The sequence below is a fragment of the Leptodactylus fuscus genome, chromosome 1, assembly GCF_031893055.1.
Source record: "Leptodactylus fuscus isolate aLepFus1 chromosome 1, aLepFus1.hap2, whole genome shotgun sequence".
Taxonomy (NCBI): Eukaryota; Metazoa; Chordata; class Amphibia; order Anura; family Leptodactylidae; genus Leptodactylus; species Leptodactylus fuscus.
This window is the reverse complement of record NC_134265.1, coordinates 6,246,973-6,268,795: the sequence shown is the minus strand read 5'-3', so window position 1 is coordinate 6,268,795 and position 21,823 is coordinate 6,246,973. Positions and strand designations below refer to the sequence as shown.

Genomic DNA, 21,823 nt, shown 5'->3' with positions numbered 1-21,823 from the left:
AAGCCATTTGTTTGCTAGAGTAGGGATAATCGAACCTCCATACACATCAGGGCTCACTGAACTGTTGTTTTAGACACATCTGGTAGCCCAGACTCATTTTCATGCTGAGCTGCTCCACTGTAGAGTGTCGATCTTCCCTCACACACCTTCATAGCTGAGGTTCAACTTTCATATCAGGGGCACGTGATTCTCCACAGTTTCCATGTTGGTTATTCCCAATGGCGCCATTTCTCCGCTCACAATACACTTTCACCAAAGCAGCGCATGAACAGTTCACAACCTGCGCTGTTGGAGAAATAGTCACCCTTGGTCCGACAGCCAATAATCATCCCTTGTGCAACTCTGATAAGTCGTCCCCTTTATCCGAGACAACAATGAGATTCTGGGGGCAAAACGGTGGCTCAGTAGTTAGCACTGCAGCCTTGCAGCGCTTGAGTCCTGGGTTCGAATCCCGCCAGTAACAACATCTGCAAGGAGTTTATATGTTTATAAGACACACTGATAGGAAAAAAAAAAAGTCCATTGTGATCCCTATATGGGGCTCACAATCAACATAAGAAAAACATAAATGAGATTCTGTTCAGCCTATCACACACCTTATATACCCACCAAGCCGGCCCACAACAAGTCACTTCCTTCCTGAGCTACACGCTGCCGACATCAGAAGTAGGAGGTGGTGATAATAATGGGACTCAACTCTTCTATTTATTCCATGGGATTCCGTGTAGTGATTACATTGTCTCATCTTCTCTCCATTCAGGTTCCTACAATATAGAATCCTCTCAGTATCTTCTATAGAAGAGAATATTCCTGATTGATCCATCAAGGATGGAAAGAGACAGGAACAAGATGGCGGAAAGTCTATTAAATCTCACCCTAGAGATCATCTACCAGCTTACTGGAGAGGTGAGAGATTCTGATGATGTCATCATGACATCATTCTTATCTATAGTAATAACAGATGATATGACTGGAGAGGTGATGGACTCTGGACATGTATGTAGTGAGATTTATTAATGTGTCTCCCCATAACCAGGATTACACAGTAGTGAAGAAGACCTCTAGTGGGCGCTGTCAGGCTCCTGTGTATGATGGATATGGAGGAATCCTGAGCCCATTCCCGGGGCCTCCACCTCACCCCCTGATACAGGAGGAGATCAATGGACAGAAGATCCTAGAACTCACCCACAAGATGCTGGAGCTGCTGACTGGAGAGGTGACAGTGCTGGGAATGCTGGGACATTATACAGTAACTGGAGGGGTCGGGGTGATGACTGTATCATTGTGTTGTCAGGTTCCTATAAGGTGTCAGGATGTCGCTGTCTATTTCTCCATGGAGGAGTGGGAGTATTTAGAAGGACACAAGGATCTGTACAAGGAGGTGATGATGGAGGACCAGCAGCCCCTCACATCAGCAGGTAATAGACATGACTATATACACATGGACTTCCATTATTTGTATGTACAGAATGAATTCAGTCCCTGTCTGTGTTTCCTACAGGTAGATCCAGTAAGAGGACAACACCGGAGAGATGTCCCAGTCCTCTTCTTCCACAGGATAATGATCAGGTAGATGGAGATATTCCCTATGATGTGTAGACGGGCTGTGAAGTCCTTGTGGTCAGTCTTGTTGTATCCAGCAGTATTATATGGTTATATACATGGGCGGTGTCATTGAGCCGCCATCTAATATGTTTATCCGGCTTCTCACACACCTGCAGCTACTGTCAGGACATCTTTCATCTTCATGCGGATTAATGATCTAGAACATTCTCTGTGACTTCCCCATTTGTCCGGTGACTTTTACATTATTTGTTTCGCAGATTTTCCATCCGGATAAAGATGTGAGTGACATTAATGCTATATCTATGAGAATAAAGGAAGAGCCCTATGTGAGTGGTGATGAGGAGTGTGAGGAGGACATTCCTACAGGGACCCGCCCAGGTGAGGAGTCACCACTATATAAAGCACAGAAGGGTCACTGATTCTATTCAGACATTGTTTAGACTATTTGTTGTTCCCCGATTCAGGTAAAATACTAATAATACCTGAATATAAATGTGATACCGCTATAGGGGGTAATAAATGTAGTATAGAATAGAACGGACAGCAGGAATATGGATTGGACATCGATGTGAACGAGGCAAATTTCTTCCTCCCCGGCTGTCAGTCCTCGTGAAGGGAAAGAATTTACCAGAATTATATAGCAGATTATTTCAGGGGCCGGAAAAATAATCCTCCTGCTCGATCTTCAGGGAGATTCCACCTCAGAGCTCTATGGAAATAAATGGGAGGTGGAAAATCCGGCCTGGCCAGTAAGGAATCTGATGGAGATTCAGGGGCTGATTTGGTAAAGTGGAAAAATTCTTCTTCTGAATTCCTGAAGCAGCTTCTACAAATGTCACTGTGTAAACCTCACCTTAGACCCCAATCACACTATGGAATCCGGACTAGAAAATCTGGTCTGTACATCAGTCACATTTCCCAGCCTGAACTCTGTCCACACACCAGGACTCCCCGTATCTTAGTGATCTATGACGCTAGGAGTCCCTGCTTCCTTGTGACTCCACAGACCCTACTACATACTGTATGGGACAGCAGATCCGCGGTGAGTTCAGGCTGAGAAATCCAGCAGATGTGGTTTGGATTCTATTGTGTGTATGGGGTGTAATACAGTAAGATTTATGGCATCCTACAGTATTATTCCACATATTATTCTACAGTGACCTAGAGCAGTGGTGGCATCTCCTGCCCGGCTTCATTACTATTCACGATCACTGACCTCCGTCTCAGCACAGTGAATACTAATGAAGTAGGCCGCGCTGCCGTCGTTTGCTGCCTGTGCCACTGACTTCACTTCTTCACACGGTCTGAAGCGTCTCAGGCAGTGGCAGCTCAGTGGGGAATATACTTATAAGGTTATGTTATTCAATATAGTAATATCAGTTTTCTTCTTGTCAGATGACTGTACCAGGAGCTCAGAGGGACATCTGATATCTACAGATTATAAAGCAGAGGATCATGGTATCACACAAGATCCATATGAAGAACATGTCATTACCCCAAATCTACCCTCAGCCCTTCAGGAGAAAGATCTTTCTTCTAATTCATCACAGTCTGTTAAGCAAAATGAAAGCTTCAGAAGGGGTGTTGAACATCAGAGAACTCACACAGGAGAGAAGCCATATTCATGCCCAGAATGTGGGAAATGCTTTATCTCTAAATCACATCTTGTTACACATCAAAGAACTCACACAAAGGAGAAGCCATATTTTTGCCCCGAATGTTGGAAATGTTTTGCTCATAAATCAAATCTTGTTATACATCAAGAAACTCACACAGGAGAGAAGCCATATTCATGCCCAGAATGTGGGAAATATTTTGCTCGGAAATCAAACCTTGTTATTCATCAAAGAATTCACACAGGGGAGAAGCCTTACACTTGCTCACAATGTGAGAAATGTTTTACTTGGAAAACAGGCCTTGTTAGGCATCAAACAACTCACACAGGGGAGAAGCCTTACACTTGCTCAGAATGTGGGAAATGTTTTATTTTGAAATCAGACCTTGTTGATCATCAAAGAATTCACACAGGAGAAAAGCCATATTCTTGCTCAGAATGTGGGAGATGTTTTACTTGGAAATCAAACCTTGTTGAACATCAGAGAACTCACACAGGAGAGAAACCATATTCATGTCCAGAATGTTGGAAATGTTTTACTCAGAAATCAGCACTTGTTAGGCATCAAAGAACTCACACAGGGGAGAAGCAAATTGCAGGTGGATGTTCAACCTGAAGTCTTTGACCCGTCTACATTGTAAGAAGGAACTTATATTCACAGGGTTTTTTTTTTAGGTTAAATTATGTTTCTTCTTTAACTCCTTCATGGATTCTTATGTACATGTGCGCGGGCGAATGTGGGTAGTTGCTTCATCTCCACATACGTGATGGTGGTTGAGCGGGTTCAGAAGCAGAGCCTGTACGATCATCATGGGAAAAATATGCAAACCGCAGCGTGTAAAGGGTGCAGGCGCCACGGGCGCTGCCATTTTCCGCCAATCTTCGACCACCTGAACGTCATCGGAGGGCGGTGATCGGTTCCAATGACAGCCGGAAGCCTATTGAAGGTTTCCAGGCTTGTCCCTGCATTAGTTCTATTAGACGATGCCAGATGCAGCGTCTAATAGAAGTGATGGCATTTTGCTATTCACTGCCATACTGTAGTATTGTATGAGCGATCAGACCCCCTAGGTTTCAAGGTACCTAAGGGGTCTGATCATAAATTTAAAAGAAGAAAAAAAGTTTTTAAAAGTATTAAAAAAATTAAAAAAATATAAAAGTTCAAATCACCCCCCTCTTCCTAGATCAGCTATAAAAGTAAACAAAGAACATTAAATATAAACATATTAGGTCTCCCCGCGCTCCAAAATGCCCGAACTATTAAAATATTAAAACATTTCTTCCATACTGTGAACGGCGTAGCGGCAAAAAAAATAAAAATAGCCAAATAGCATTTTTTTCAACACTTTGCCTCCTATAAAAAATTGAATAAAAAGTGATCAAACCATCAGATCTTTCACCAAATGGTATCATTAGAAACGTCATCTTGTCCCGCATAAAAAGACACCGCACCCAGCTCCATACATGGAAATATGAAAAAGTTACAGGTGTCAGAACATGACGACACAAAGTTTTTCATTTTTTGTTTTTTCATGTATCAAAACATTTCAAATACTCTATAAATTTGGTATCACCGTGTTTGTACTGACATGTAGAACACAGGTAAGGTGTCATTTGTACCAAACAGTGAACGCTGTAAAAATTAAACCCATATGAAAATCGGTAATTGCACCTCATTCTGAATTTTTTTCCAGCTTCCCAGTACATTGCACAGCATATTGAATGGTGCCAATACAAAGTATGATTTGTCCCGCAAACAATAAGCCGTCATGTGAACTGAAACATAAAAACGTTATGGCTGTTTAAATGAGAGGAGGGAAAAACGAAAATGTGAAACCAAGAAATGGCCTGGTGATTAAGGGGTTAAGGTAATTTTCAGACAACAGAACAAACTACTATGTCAAAAGACAGAAATCACCAAAAACAAAATAGCTAAAATATTAAATACTAGTAGAATACCCGCGGCTTCGCTCGTAGGAAATATGTTAAACTGTTGGCTATGCGAGCTAAAGTAAAATTTTCCGTGTCACACTGAAATTGATATTTTCTCAGAGCTACAGTAAATCTCTTTTTCTTTCCACTTAAAATTTTTATTTTGTCATTTTACTAATTTATCGTAACATTGATGTGAACAGCAACTTATTTTTTAATTTCAACATTTTTATTGATTTTATATATGCAATACATATTATGTAGTATAAACTATTACAACTAGTTTTTGAACTATTTGTTTTTTATCAAAAATTTAAATTTCTGCCCCTTACACAAATATATAAAACATTTACACCCAATTAACAACATAGTGCAGCCCTTCCCCCCTCCCTCCAGTGTTCTATAATAAGTAGAGATGAGCGAACAGTAAAATATTCGATGTTCGTTATTCGTTCCGAATAGCATCTCAATATTGGACTATTCGAACGAATATGGAACCCCATTATAGTCTATGGGAGAAAATGCTTCGTTTCAGGGGATCCCACCATTCGACTCAGGAGGGTCACCAAGTCCACTATGACACCTCAGCAAATGATGCCAACACCTCTGCAATGCAACTGGGACAGCATGGGAAGCATGTCTGGGGGCATCTAACACACCAAAGTCCCTCTATTACCCCACTATCACAGCCTAACAACTACACACTTTCCACACTCAAAAAAACCTCTATCAAAGTGAGAAAATACCTGGAAACCTTCTTTCTTCCCCAAATGGATGGACACAAACCCAAATTTAAGCTCAACAAACATTAACAAGCACCCCTTTAAATCATGTTGGCCATGACAACCACAGATGGAATAGGCAATGGGAAATCCATCAGATCCCCCCCTGAACTGTCATTGTGGATGTGTGTGATGTGGTAAGACCTTCCAAAATTCACTTTTATGGCCCTTAACGTGAGCCCTTCCAAATTAACTTAGAGGCCCTTAAGCTGAGCTCCCAGCAGAGATTGAGGCCCTTCAGGTAACTTCAGCCAATACCTGCAAAGTTTTACGCCCTTTGGGTGAGTTGGGCCTTGCACCAGCAGAGTGTTAGCCCCTTTAAAATTCTTAGCCCCTAAAACGGTGGTTCCAGAACCATCACTCTCATTGTGTTGGAATGATGCAGTGGATTGGACTGAGGACCCAAACATTGACCTTGATTTGGATTGTGAAATTGATAACATTTTGGCCTCAACTCCTGGGGGTAACTTTTATTTAGAGGGCCGCAAAGGTGGAGAATTGGCTGCAACCACTACTAGCGGTAATGGTCCTCTAATATGGGACTCTACATTACCTCTACAGGGTTCTGATCAGGTGTTAATAGTCCAAAAGACATGCTCCAGTACTTTACATGTAGATCAGAAACCACTTTCCCTTCCAACACCAGATGTAACCAAGCTTCACCATCATCATCATCATCCTGCTGAGATGGAGCCACTAAAGGAAACCTTGCCTTCCAAGGCCTGTCCTGGAGCTGCGACTGAGCCAAATCTAAACACAGAGTCCTTTGGAACTGAACAAAATTCAAAGTGTCAAAAGACTTTAGAGACTGTTGAAAGTAATGGGATCCAGAATGAGGAGTTCATCACAAGGCTGACAGACCCAACTCCACATGCTGCAGCACAAGCAACCAGCAGTCAGACTAAGGGTAAGTTCACACTGAGTAAACGCTAGCTTATTTTGTAGAGTAAAATTAGGGGGCATTCACACTGAGTAACGCCGGGCGTGTATCACAGCCGTACACGCCAGCGCTTCGGCAGGCTGCCGAACACTTCCCATTCATTTCTATGGGAGCCGGAATACGCGCGCTCCCCATAGAAATGAATAGAAAAACGCAGCCCATTCATTTCTATGGGGAGCGCTCGTATGCCGGCTCCCATAGAATTGAATGGCAAATGCTTTATACGCCACCAATTCTGAACGTGTTTTACGTTCAGAATCAGCTGGCGTAAACGCAGTGTGAATGCACCCTTTCACTTGTAAATTTTGCTATCCCATTGACTTCAATGATATTTTTTTACACGTGTAAAAATACGCCTGTAAAAATACACCTGTAAAATGTAATTGAAGTCAATGGGAGTCTTATTTTTACATGTGTATTTTGCAAAAATACACGCGCGTTTACTCAGTGTGAATGCACCTGAGTAAACACTAGCTTATTTTGTAGAGTAAAATTACATAGATAGAAATTTTGCTATCCCATTGACTTCAATGACATTTTACACGCGTATTTTTTACACGTGTAAAAAAAAAATCATTGAAGTCAATGGAATAGCAAAATTTCTATCTATGTAATTTTACTCTACAAAATAAGCTAGTGTTTGTCTCTTCTTCAAGTAAGACACAAGATTCTTTGGAACCAGAACAGGAGACCCCAGTGATTGCCATTGCAGCAGTGCCTAGGCCATCTGTCAGAGCAGTTCATTCAGAGATTGAATTGGAGAAAAATAAGGACATTTACTGTGATCGAGTCTTCATGCATATTTGTGGGCATGGACAACCTAACATACAAGATCCTCATGCTGAGCTGCCTCATTACTGAACACGATCAACCAGGATAATCAGGGCTGGAAACAGCCATCACATCTTAACGAAAGGAATCACCCTCAGTTTGGAAAGAAGCCATCTAAACGTTGCACCTTTAATTGAGATGAGCATTGCACCAGCAGAATGTTAGGCCCTTTGGGTGAGTTGAGCCTTTAACCAGCAGAGCTTTAGTTTTTGGCCCTTTGGGTGAGTTGAGTCATGCACCAGCAGTGTTTTTGGCCCTTGGGGTTAGTTGAGCCTTGCACCAGCACATGTCCCGTAACATCAGGCGGGCCCTAAGTTCTGCGCTTTGCACAAAGTTCCAGTTGACCACCGACGCGTGGACAAGTGCACGGCACACTGGCTGAATGTAGTTGAGGCGAGAACGGCCTGCCTTGTCTCCCCGCCTAATATTCCTGGCAGGAGTGCTGAAACACCACCCTCCTCCTCCTCCGCCGTTGAATCGACCCCAGCTACTGGCGTGGGGAGACGTCAGCAGGCCGCGATGAAGATCATCAGCTTGGGGGACAGACAGCACACTGTTTTTCCCTGCTGCACCCACCTGGGGCCAGGCATGCTTGTCATGTGTGATAACGGCAGGAACCTGGTAGCAGCTCTGGAGCTTGCCAGCCTCCAACACGTTCCATGCCTGGCCCACGTCTAACTTAGTGGTGCAATGTTTTTTGAAAACATACCCAAATGTACACGAGCTACTGGTGAAAGTGCGGCGCTTGTGCGCCCACTTTTGCAAGTCTACGGGAGCTGCTGCTAGCCTCAAAACACTCCAGCAACGCCTCCATCTGCCTGAAGCAGACGTCCCCACACGCTGAAACCCTAGATACCATATTTTGAGCAGGGTGTGTGAGCTGCAGAGACCTTTGATGGAGTTCCATCTCCAAAACCCAAGGGTTCATCAAAGTCAGCTCCCTCAGTTTCTGCACCATGAGTGGCCATGGGTGGCAGACTTATGTGAAATCCTATCCCATCCTTTCCACTGGACACGAAACATTAGCATGCGCTCATCACAATTCCGGATATGGCAGCTGTGTTATGCAGGGTGCAGGGTACAACGCAGACCAGGCCCGAGCACCAGGAACAGGTGTTACAAATACTGGAGCATTCGCCATTTCCTTCCAATTTTGTGGTTGTGGACCCGCAACTGACGTTTCTGGACCTCAGTGATGATGATGAGACACAGTTGCCATCAGGGCAAGCTGTGGTTATATGCGGTTTGCAGTAAGGGGACAGTGAGCAATTGGAAGAGGAGTTGGTGGACGACAAGTCCACCGACCCAACATGGACAGGGGTGATGTCTAGCGGGGAAAGCAGTGTAGACATGGAGGCAAGCTAGGCAGCAAAAACGGCTACAGTGGCTAAAGGCAAAGGCATGTCCAGAGGCAGCAAGGCCACTCATGCAAAACTCTACCAAGACTTAATCCAAGGTCTGGGACACGTTAATGGCACCCCTGGCCAAATTACCACCACTGAGGGGCCTAGTGTCGCCATGAAGGACAAGTATAGGTGCATGTTGTGGGAGTACCTGGCCGACCCCAGCCCTGTCCTCTCCGATCCCTCTGCGCCCTACACTTATTTTCCCGCTACGGATGCCAATGAGCTCAATACATAGGCAAAGAGGACCTTTCATGGTCCGAAGCACAGGCAGTTCTATATACTGCTGGAAAGCCGACTTTCCCGATCTGTGTCCCGTGTAAAGAGCTAGCAGTGCCGGTACCGTTGCTCTTCACAATCAGAAGGGCGTTCCTGACAGTCAGTCAGGTACGTCCTTCTCCACAGCAGCGCCTATCGCGCTGTACAGTGTGAGTGGGGAGGAAAGCCCCCCCTCCCTCTGCTCACAGTACTCGTCCATAGACGAGTATTATCAGGAGGGGAGAGGGCATTCCTCCCCGCTCACACAGCACAGCGCGATAGGCGCTGCTGTGGAGAAGGACGTACCTGGCTGACTGAGGGCCAGCCGAAAACTATGACTGGGGGCCAGAATGAATTTAGGGTCTAAAAATTACGCTATGGACTTTAGTTCTGGGGAATCCTAAGACCTAGTCTGCCTCTGAAGAAGAAAATAGCAGAAACGCGTCAGGCAGTAATTAGAACCATACCTAACGTTACCATTGCTGCTTAGATAGATAGTGATAAGCAATAGCTGTGTAGTGGAGCTTATTATGAGTTTCTTAGCCAGTCACTCTATCTAGGATTAACTGACAGGCCTCGGTCACGTTGTTTGAAGGGGGAGTGTGCTACAGTGGAGGGGGGTGGATATGTGCAAACACAGGGGAACAATACTAACAAAAAGTGACAGGGGATTGGCAAACACTAGCCCTAATCCTCTGTATGCTGTTCCGTCAAGTTCCTGAGACTAAAACATAAGGATATTGAATGAGTCTCCTCCTCCCTGTATTCCCTTTATCTGGTAAAATAAGCAGGTGCCTCTAACTAAGCCTGGTTATCTAGTGACCTTAAGTGTCTGTTGTTGCTACAGGCACATTAGTTTCTTTTGTTATGTATGGGCATCTAAACACTGGCTAATACATAATAGTGGCCTGTCTCACTAATGAGTGTTTATCCAGTCTGCAACAATAACAGACGGAAACATTATTAGTGTAGCTTGGTATTGACACTGGTTCTATCATAAATACACCAGTGCAAAACACTGGTCATTGACTGGGAGATAGTTTCCCTATTTTTGTCTAATATTTTAATACACGAATTGACACTTTTTAATGTACAACTAATAAAAGTTATTTTTTAAGTGTATCATCCTTTAGTAGTTTCCTATAATTTTTGGATACACCTACCTATTACCTTTCTATTAGCATTTGACCTAGGATTAGATACACGCATCTGAACACAGTATCACATGCTGTAGGATTAGATACGCACGTCTACACACAGTTCCACACGCCGTAGGATTAGATACGCGCCTCTTCACACAATACCACACAGGGGAGGATTAGATACATGCCTCTGCACACAATACCACATGCCAGAGAATTAGATACGCGTCTCAGCACACAGTACCACACAGGGGAGGATTAGATACGTGCATTTGCACACAGTACCGCACGACTGAGGGTTAGATATGCGCGTCTGCACACAGTTCCACACGCTAAAGGATTAGATACGTGTGTCTCCACAAAGTACCACACGGAGAAGAATTAGATACGCACCTCTTCACACAATACCACACAGGAGAGGATTAGATACGCAAATCTGCACACAGTTCCACACGCTAAAGGATTAGATACGTGTGTCTGCACATAGTACCACACGGGGAGGATTAGATACCCACCTCTTCACACAATACCACACGAGGAGGATTAGATACGCAAATCTGCACACAGTTCAACACGCTGGAGGATTAGATACGCATGTCTTCACATAGTACCACCGCCAGAGGATTAGATACGTGCATCTACACACAGTACCACACGGGGGAGGATTATATACGCGCATCTGCACACAGTACCACATGCCAGAGGATTAGATATGCACATCTGCACACAGTTCCATACGCCAGAGGATTAGAAACGTACGTCTGCACACAGTACCACATGCCGTAGTATTAGATACGTGCATCTGCACATATTTTCACACGCCGGAGGATTAGATACGCGCGTCTGCACACAGTACCATACGCCGGGGTATTGGATACATGCGTCTGCACACAATACCACATGCCAGAGGATTGGATACATGCATCTGCACACAGTTCCACACACCAGAGGATTAGATAAGCACGTCTGCACACAGTACCACATGCCGTAGGATTAGATACGCACGTCTGCTTACAGTTCCACACGCCAGAGGATTAGATATGCGCGTCTTCACACAGTTGTACACGCCATAGGATTAGATACACACGTCTGCACACAGTACCACATGCTGTAGGATCAAATACACATGTCTACACACAGTTCCACACGCCGTAGGATTAGATACGCACCTCTTCACACAATTCCACACAGGGGAGGATTAGATACGTGCTGAGATACAGCATTCCAAACACAATGCCCCCCCCCCCCCTAGCCAATACAAACCTGCAAGTCTTTCACTCATATTCCAACTGCAATACACACGGTCACTCCACATGCACAATACAACAGTGATATCCAAACTGAGATACACGCATCAGAGGATTAGATACACAGATCAGCACACAGTATCACATGCCAGAGGATTAAATATGCACTTCTGCACACAGTTCCACACACTGAAGGATTAGATACAGGGGCGTAACTACCGTGGTAGCAGCTGCCACAGGGCCCGGGCCATTAGGGGGCCCGGTGACAGCCGCTACCGCTGCGTTTTTTTTTTTTTTGTTTTTTTTAAATAGTCCGTTACGGGCCCTATTCACTTGCCGATCCTGGCTGGGCCGGGATCGGCAAGTGACACCGCGGGGCCCACAGAGGCTATCATTATACTCGGGGGTCTTTGCAGACCCCCGAGTATAATGATCGGCGGACCAGAGAGGTAAGGTAACATAGCAAACAGTGTTACTTACCTCTCCACGATCCTGCCAGGCCTCCGTCATTCGTGTCTGACGTCTCTGACGTCACATGACCCAGGCCAGCTTCCCCGGTTATGTGACGTCTGACGTCATTAAAGCTGGACAAGAGCGGCGGCCGACAGGAACAGGTAAGCAACTGTCTCTGTTCTTTTAATGGTTTTAATCCCCCGGGTCTCCGATTATTATACTCTGGGGTCTTTTCAGACCCCAGAGTATAATAAATGTTTATAGGTGTCCACAGTGGGACATATGGGGACACTATTGGGGATAATACTGTGTGTGCAGGGGACACTATAGGGGTTAATACTGTGTGTAGGGGACACTATGGGGGATAATACTGTGTGCATTGGACACTATAGGGGTTAATACTGTGTGTGCATTGGACACTATATGGGTTAATACTGTGTGTGCAGGGGACACTATAGGGGTTAATACTGTGTGTGCAGGGGACACTATAGGGGTTAATACTGTGTGCATTGGACACTATAGGGGTTAATACTGTGTGTGCAGGGGACACAATTGGGGATAATACTGTGTGCAGGGGACACTATTGGGGATAATACTGTGTGCAGGGGTCACTATGGGGCATAATACTGTGTGCAGGGGCCACTATGGGGGATAATACTGTGTGCAGGGCTTACTAAGGGACATAATAGAGTGCGGAGGAGGGGGTCAGTCGAGGTCTTCGGCATCGGTTTGGGGAGGGGGGGCCCCATGTCAAAAGTTCGCCACGGGGCCCCGCCATTCCTAGTTACGCCACTGATTAGATACGTGCGTCTGGACATGTTTCCACATGCCGAAGGATTAGATACACACGTCTGCACACAGTACCACACGTCGAGGGATTGAATACATGCGTCTGCACACAGTACCACATGCCAAAGGATTGGATACACGCATCTGCACACAATTCCACTCACCAGAGCATAAGATATGCACCTCTGCACACAGTACCACATGCCGTAGGATTAGATATGCGCGTCTACACACAGTTCCACACTCCAGAGGATTAGATATGCGTGTCTGCACACAGTTGTACACGCCGTATATACTAGCAGGAGGACCCAGCTTCACATGGGTATATTACATTTTAAGTTTGTGTAGTGGCCCCATAAGAATTGTCCAATTTTGCGATGGTGTATTTTGTATGTGCTTTGTGTGTATGTCCATAAGCGTCATGTGATTATGTGTATCTCATTTTGGATATCAGTGAAAAACCTGTGATGAGTTGTTATGGATACCTGGAGTTAAGCTGTATCTAATCCTTCCCCGTGTAGTACTGTGTTTAGACGCAAGTATCTAATCCTTGTTGGTGTGGTACTGTGTGCAGATGCACTTATCTAATCCTACGGCATGTGGTACTGTGTGCAGATGCACATATCTAATCCTACGGCATGTGGTACTATGTGCTCTTATGGGACCACCAGAGGAATAGATAAGCATGTCTGCACACAGTACCACATGTCGTAGGATTAGATACGTGCGTACATTCTTTTGGTAGTATCTCCTTATTTCAGCAATGTTTCTGTATTATTTGGGTAACTATCTCTACATTGTGCCCTATATATTTTATATATATATTTTTGTGGATAAGATAAACTACTCTGGGTGCAGAAATTGTAATTAGACTGTGTTGAATGTCCTTTATGTAATATGAGTAAGGTGATCTACCAGGGACAGGCAGGGCCGCCATCAGAACAGTACTGGTGCTATCAGAGGTCCGGTCACCGCTCTAAGAAAAAAGGAGGCCGGTAACTTGCACTAGAAATGAATCTTATGTGATGTATCTGTATGTAAGTGCCACCATTCCTTTCCTTAGAGCTGTGACTGGGTGGGCCCGCTTCATTCACCCACCACCAGCACCAATACAGTGACTTAGAGCAGTGGTGGCGTTTAAGGATGAGCGAACACTGTTCGGAACAGCCGTTCCGAACAGCACGCTCACAGCACGCTCCCATAGAAATGAATGGAAGCGGCCGGCCGCAGGGGGTTAAGCGGCCAGCCGCCGGCAAAGTCTGCGTGCCAGGTGCTTCCATTCATTTCTATGGGAGCGTGCTGTTCGGATCGGCTGATCTGAACAGTGTTCGCTAATCTCTAGTGGAGTCTACTGCCCCACTTCATTACTAGTCACTATCACTGACCTCCGTCTCAGCACAGTGAATACTAATGAAGTAGGCCGCGCTGCCGTCGTTTGCTGCCTGTGCCACTGACTTCACTTCTTCACACAGTCTGAAGCGTCTCAGGCAGCGGCAGCTCAGTGGGGAATATACTTATATGGTTATGTTATACAATAATAGTAACATCAGTTTTCTTCTTGTCAGATGACTGTACCAGGAGCTCAGAGGGACATCTGATATCTACAGATTATAAAGCAGAGGATCATGGTATCACACAAGATCTATATGAGGAACATGTCATGACCTCAGATATATCCGCCGCCCCTCAGGAGAAAGATCTTTCTTCTAATTCATCATTCATCTATAAAGCAAAATAAAAGAAGCAAAAGAGGTGTTATACATCAGAGATCTCACACAGGAGAGAAGCCATATTCATGTCCAGAATGTGGGAAATGTTTTACTAAGAAATCAAATCTTGTTAAACATCAGCGAATTCACACAGGAGAGGAGCCATATTCATGCCCAGAATGTGGGAAATGTTTTGCTCAGATATCAACTTTTGTGAAACATCAGAGAACTCACACAGGAGAGAAGCCATTTTCATGCTTAGAATGTGGGAAATGTTTTACTCACAAATCAAATCTTGTTGACCATCAAAACTCACACAGTGGAGAAGCCATATTCATGCCCAGAATGTGAAAAATGTTTTTCTCAGAAATCACATCTTGTTCAACATCAAAGAATTCACACAGGAGAGAAGCCATATTTATGCCCAGAATGTGGAAAATGTTTTTCTCGGAAATCAAAGCTTGTTGAACATCAGATAACTCACACAGGGGAGAAGCCATATTCATGACCAGAATGTAGAAAATGTTTTACCGTATTTTCCGGACTATAAGGCGCACATAAAAACCTACGATTTCCTCAGAAATCGTAAGTGCGGCTTATTGTCCGGTGCGCCTTATATATGGATGGAAGCGGCGGCAAAGTCTGCGTGCCGCTTCCATACATACATAAAAGGCACCGTAAGGGGGCATTCACACTACGGAACGCCGGCGTGTATCACAGCCGTACACGCCGGCGTTACAGCAGGGCTGCCGGACACTTCCTATTCATTTCTATGGGATCCGGCATGCGAGCGCTCCCCATAGAAATGAATGGAAAAAAGCAGTCCATTCATTTCTATGGGGAGCGCTGGCATGCCGGCTCCCATAGAAATGAATGGGAAGTGTCCGGCAGCCCTGCTGTCACGCCGGCCTGAAACAGAACGTGAAACTTACCGAGCGGTGCAGGGCGGGCGGGCATTCAGGCCTCCTCTTCCTCCGATGTCCTGACCACTTCCTCCGGCGCTCGCGATCTGATAATGGCCTGGGCGCATGCGCAATATCATAATGCTTCTACTACGGCTACTGCGCATGCGCCCAGGCCATTATCAGTTAGCGAGCGGCGGAGGAGGAGGACGGAACATCGGAGGAAGAGGAGGCCTGAATGCCCGCCCACCCTGCACCGCTCGGTAAGTTTCACATTCACATTCTGTTTCAGGCTTTTATTTTAAAACGGGGGGGGGGGGGGGGGGTAGTTTAATCTAACTTTTACGGTTGGGCTCTATCAGCATGATTTTGCTGATAGAGCCCCTCCTCGCCTGCCGAGCGCTTCCAATAGAAGCGGCTGGCACGCGAGGGGTTAAGCGGCCGCTGGCAAAGTCTGCCTTCCGCCGCTTTCAATAACATATAATGCGCACCGGACTGCGGCTTATAGTCCGGTGCGCCTTATTTATGAACCGAGACGGACTATAAGGCGCTCATGGGCAATGCGCCTTATAGTCCAGTGCGCCTTATAGTCCGTAAAATACGGTACTCAGAAATCAAAGCTTGTTGAACATATTCAAATGGAAAATATTTCCAACTTTCATCTCAGAACTTACACAGAAAATGCAGTTTTGTTTTCAATGGTTTATCCCCAATTCACATCTTAAAACTTACAAGAGCTCTCCCAGTACAGGAGCAATTTTTTTTTTTTTTCCTAAAAACTCATTTTAATGACAATTAGAACAAGACTAAAATCCAACATTTAGACTGTAATCACACCTGTGACATAGTTTGATGCAGTTTTTCAGTAAATCCTGGATGGCTTTAGTTTCTCTTTCCCTTTATCCACACATAAATCCTTACAGTTCTTTATTCTTGGCAAGGCCTGGGGTTACAAGAGGTATCTCTGCGGCCTATACTGTTTATACATCTTTCCCATATCCCTCTAAACTACCATATACAGTGACACCTCTCCAGGCCATCGCTCCTTTAAGAAATTCACCCCCTTGTAAGGACTTATATTTCCGCTGATTTTCCTCCCTTTATTCGTTATGACAGCTGCCATTCTATAAGCAGACCACCCCCTTATGTAACCAAGCCCAATTGTGTAAGTGTAAACTCAGACAGGCAGTCTGACACTACACCAGATTTATCACAGTGACTGATGCTAGATGATAAATCTGCCCTATCTATATCCTGTCTAGTCTACATTTATACCACCTCTTACTTGGCTTACTTTGAGACAAAATTTTATGACACAATGTTCTTCACCAGTCAACAGCTCCATACTGTACAAGTGGTCAATCTCTTTACTCCACTCATTCACTGTCGGGGGCAACTGGGACTACCAGTGTTCGGGAATAACAGCTCTAGCTGCAGCCAGGAAATGTCGGAGGAGCCTATTTTTGATCTTGGCCAAGGGGCCAGGGATTAGGGTAAGAAGAGTCAACTGAGGAGATGATGATAGAGACCCCACGGTGACTTCTGTGTAAATTTTATAGATTGCAGTACAAAATTGTTATAGCATGGGTCACAACTACCATATGTGGAGGATAGAGCCCTCGGCTGGTCCAAACCTCTGGGCAGGGTCAGACTGGCTCACTGGAGGACCGGTGTACCCATTTACTTAGTGGGCCAACAGGACCCCCACTGCTTATTTTAATAGGCTATGAAAGTCTGGTAACAGGTGACTCCTCCCCCGCGACCATGACCACAGGTGGTCAGGGACCTGCAGCACTATCAAAATGATCGGGAAAAGCCTGGTTCCCCGATCATTATAAACATTGTTAATGGAAAGGGTTCAACCTCAGAGTATAATAATCAGAGGCCTAGGGAAGGTGATTAAAGGGATCCTATCATTGGATATCTTTTTTTTTTTCTCTATAACACCTAGGAATAGCCTTAAGAAAGGCTATTCTTTTCCTACCTTTAGATTTCTTCGCGCCACTGTTCGGTAGAAAACCAGGTTTTTTCTGGTATGCAAATGAGTTTTCTCATTTGCATACCAGAAAAACCTGGTTTTCTACCAATGTCTCCATCTTCTTCTGGAATGCCCAGTCTGTGAGTCTTCTTCCATCCTGTGTTTTCAATTTTCTAGGCCTCGGGCCAACTGCGCATGCCTGGGCCACAAGAAAATGGCTGCCACTATGGAGCTTATTATACTGTGTGGGGACGACTGCGGAGCATATTGTACTTTATGGGGGGACACTGTGGAGCATATTATACTGTGTGGGCCCCTTATTTACATCACACCCCATCTATTTTATAGCACACATGTGATATTATCTGATCTGCAGGGGTCCTAGTGGTGGGTCCCTAGAAAAAAATCCCACTGGTGGGCCCTAGACATCCCAGTCTGACCCGTTCTTTTTCTGAACGTGGCAGGCCATGGGAACTTTGTGATAGAAAACGAAAATTTTCTGCCAGTCTTGGTCTGAGAGTTGAATTTGGTCCGTATGGATGACCTCTAGTTAAAGAGAGGCCAGATAGTTCTCAATGAGTATCGCAAAGAATTTCACATCATTATTTATCAAGGAGATGACTTTTATTGTATTTGAGTGCATTTGGGGACTAAAGGGGTACCCTCATCACAAAAGACGCGAGTTGGGGAGTAAAAATTTAGTAGAACTTCACGGGGAGATCACCTAAGCCCAGGCTCTTTCTACTATGGGAGTCCCAGATCACCCGGGAAAGGTCCTCAACCAAGAGTTCCTTATTTAGTGTGGTCCTACTCTCGTCCATAAACCCAGGGAGTGTCATTGCAGCCACCTAATCTTTGATCCTGTTTGCATCTCTTACGGAGGTAAATCTGAGAGGAGGCCACTACAATTGTAGAGATTTGAGTTGAAATCTTAGAAAGATTGAACATTAGGGTGGGACAGGCACTCTTCAGGGTCATTTTAATGGTAGGAACAAACGCAGTGAGTGGCTGTGGGTGAAGAAATTTTTCTAGGGAACTGCCACACATCTAGCTTCCACTAGGTCCACCAGTGTTTGTGATCCCTGTTGCATTTATGGAAGGATTCAGGTGTTCGTATCTGAGTAAGAAGGCATGAGATCTCAAAAATCCTCTCCTGCTTCAGCCCTCGCTCCTTCTTGAATGAAATCCCTGCGCTGACACTATTTAGTGCTTCCCATTGTATCGGGATTGGGGTCACATCATGCTCGTGATGGTGAAGAAAGTCCATAATGGCTTGTGAAATCACCCCTGTGCACGCCCCGTCTTTGAGAAGGTTGGTGTTAAGAGTCCAGTCCCGCTCACCTCGCCTTGATAAGGAAGTAGTAGCATGTACTGTGAGTGTTGTGGACTTGTGAAAAGTAGGTGCAGTCTCTCATCTGGGGATGAAGGACCCACCAAACATTGACAAGCCGCATGTCAGCGACCTTAAATTACAGGGCCAGTAAACGTGACAAAGGGATGGAGAACCTGCCTGACAAGAAATCCAACATTGAATTCATGGTTAATTTCATGACCTTCAACCCTACAGCAAATTCAGCTAAGGCAGAAAGGAATGACAGGATTGAGTTTAGCTCTGGTTAGGGAGATTGAAATTAGGGATCTTGAATAATTTCTGATGGCCAGGATTTTTTTTTGAAACAAATATCTACCCCGTGCATCAGAGCACTGGGACATGACCATGGCTTGGAGGTCTTTATATAAGCCAACACTAACTCTCTTTGATTTACCATCAGGGTCGGAGCTGTGGAACCAGCGAGGGAAATATCAGTTTACTATTGTGGGCACGTGGCCTGTCTTAAAGTAGGTTTCCTGTAGCAGTAGGATGTGAACCCTTAGCTTGTGCATATTGTAGAGTACCCGGGTCCTCTTCTGCGGCACACTAAAGCCTCTGAGCCTCGGGGAGCACAACTGAAGTCTGGCCAAAATAGTGCTCCTTCCCTTCTGTGCTCAAACAGCAGTTCATACCCACATACTGTATGACATTAAGTACATTATCCTGGGTACACCAGTGTCATACATGTGGGCATACACTGCCATTTGGGTACACAGCAGGGTTCAGATGTGAAGAAGCTCTATGTGGTTTTTGGAGCACAGATTTAGATTGTTGGATTTTGGACACCATGTCATATTTGTAGACATTATAAAATTGCCCCTACAAAATGGGGTCACTTCTTGGGGAATTCCAAATTACTGGCACCTCCAGGGCTCTGCAAATACAACATGGTGTCCAGAAAGCCCCTCTAACTCTGTACCCCAATAGCTAAAAAAGTAGTGCTCCTTCCCTTCTGAGCCCTGCTGTGTGCACAAGCAGCAGTGTACACCCACATATAAACTTCTTTCTACCTGGGATGGCATGTCACTGATGACATAAAGTGCGTGCAACGTACTGGGCACCGAAATGGCAGATTTCTTTAAGAATTTCATTTTTCACTTTACTTCCTGAGAAATTCCTTGAGGGGTGTAGTTTATGGGGTCACTTTGGGGGGGGGGTTTCCATTGTACTGGCACTTTAGGGACTTGGCAAATGTGACATGGCACCTGAAAACTATTCCAGCAAAATCTGCCCTCTAAAAGCCAAATATTGCTCTTTCCATTCTGAGCCTCACCATGTTCCCATACAGCAGAGTTTGACCACATATGGGGTATTGCTGTACTCAGGAGAAATTGTGTAACAAACTTTAGGGAATTTTTTATCCTCTTGTGAAAATTAATTTAATTTTAGGATTAAAAGTATTACTGAAAAAAAAAATGTCTAAATTTCACCTTCACATTATTTTTATTCTTATGAAATGCTCCGCTACATACACGTCACACAGTCAGCTCCACTACATACATGTCACACGCACATGGCTCTGCTAGATACACGTCACACGCAGACGGCTCCGCTACATACACGTTACACGCCGACGGCTCCGCTACATACACGTCACACACAGACGGCTGCTCAACATACACGTCACACACAGAAAGTTCTGCTACATACATGTCACACGCAGACGGCTCCGCTACATACATGTCACACACAGACGGCTCCAATACATACACGTCACACACAGATGGCTCCGCTACATACACATCACACGCACATGGCTCCGCTACATACACGTCACACGCAGACAGCTGCGCTACATACACGTCACACGCAGACAGCTGCGCTACATACACGTCACACACAGACGGCTCCGGTACATACACATCACACACAGATGGCTCCAATATATACACGTCACACACAGACTCCTGCGGTACATACACATCACACACAGATGGCTCCAATACATACACGTCACACACAGACGGCTCTGCTACATACACGTCACACACACAGACGGCTCCGCTACATACACGTCACACACAGACGGCTCTGCTACATATACATTACACACAGACGGCTCTGCTACATATACATTACACACAGACGGCTCTGCTATAAACACGTCACACACAGATGGCTGCGCTACAGACTGCTCTGCAGAGACGTCTAATATCAGGTCATGTGATTCTGTGACTCCTCCCACACAGGTGACATCATCACAGGTCCTTTAGCTCACTACACAGCCTTTAGCTCTTCTGCACAGATAAAGCAATAACAGCAGGAACTGATCATGTGACTCATTGACTCCTCCCACACCTATGACATCATCACAGGTCCTGTGAGCAGACGGCTGCTGTACCCGAGGAGGTAAGTGCTCGCTTTCAGCCCTTCTCATACATTCAGTCTCCCTCCTTGTGGTCCCCACTCGCTATAATGTCCTCTTTGTGGCCCCCACACACTATAATGGTCAAGGGGTGTGAATACTTTTACAAGCCCCTGTATCGGTGTTAGATCTCTGGATAGAACATTCTCCGGGACACTCATTCCTCTCATGTCCCTACAGCGGGGCCCATTCTCTACGTCCTCTATACCATCATGTAAGATTCTGCTCATTTCAGTAAGTCACAAACCTACAGATTCTCGTTGGCCACTTTCTCCTCTGCATTAGTCACTTGTTGTTGCACGTTGCGTACTAGGCTGTAATACTTCCTCTTCTGTCAGGGTCAGGGAGGACTGTACAGTTAGTTCCAGTGTGCTGGTAATATCAGGGGCCACTGAGGAAATATCTAGAAAGAAAATATATAATATGTAACTTTTATTAATTTATAGGATTAAAAAAGTATCAAAACGTGTTTCCAATAGCCAGGAAACAACAATGGATCTATGTCCTTGGTCACAATGCGCACTAGGACGTATCCATGT

At 45.1% G+C, this 21,823-nt stretch overlaps 1 protein-coding gene across 1 annotated transcript in view; it reads left to right on the top strand.

Annotated features, from left to right (window-relative positions):
- Positions 1 to 21,823, top strand: part of LOC142193878 (uncharacterized) — an 87,777-nt gene that overhangs the window by 56,423 nt on the left and 9,531 nt on the right. The window contains exons 3-5 of the mRNA XM_075262927.1: positions 3,157 to 3,780; positions 4,777 to 4,783; positions 14,649 to 14,994. Of these exons, the coding sequence (XP_075119028.1) occupies positions 3,157 to 3,780; positions 4,777 to 4,783; positions 14,649 to 14,994 (977 nt within the window). The remainder of the gene's footprint in view (positions 1 to 3,156; positions 3,781 to 4,776; positions 4,784 to 14,648; positions 14,995 to 21,823) is intronic.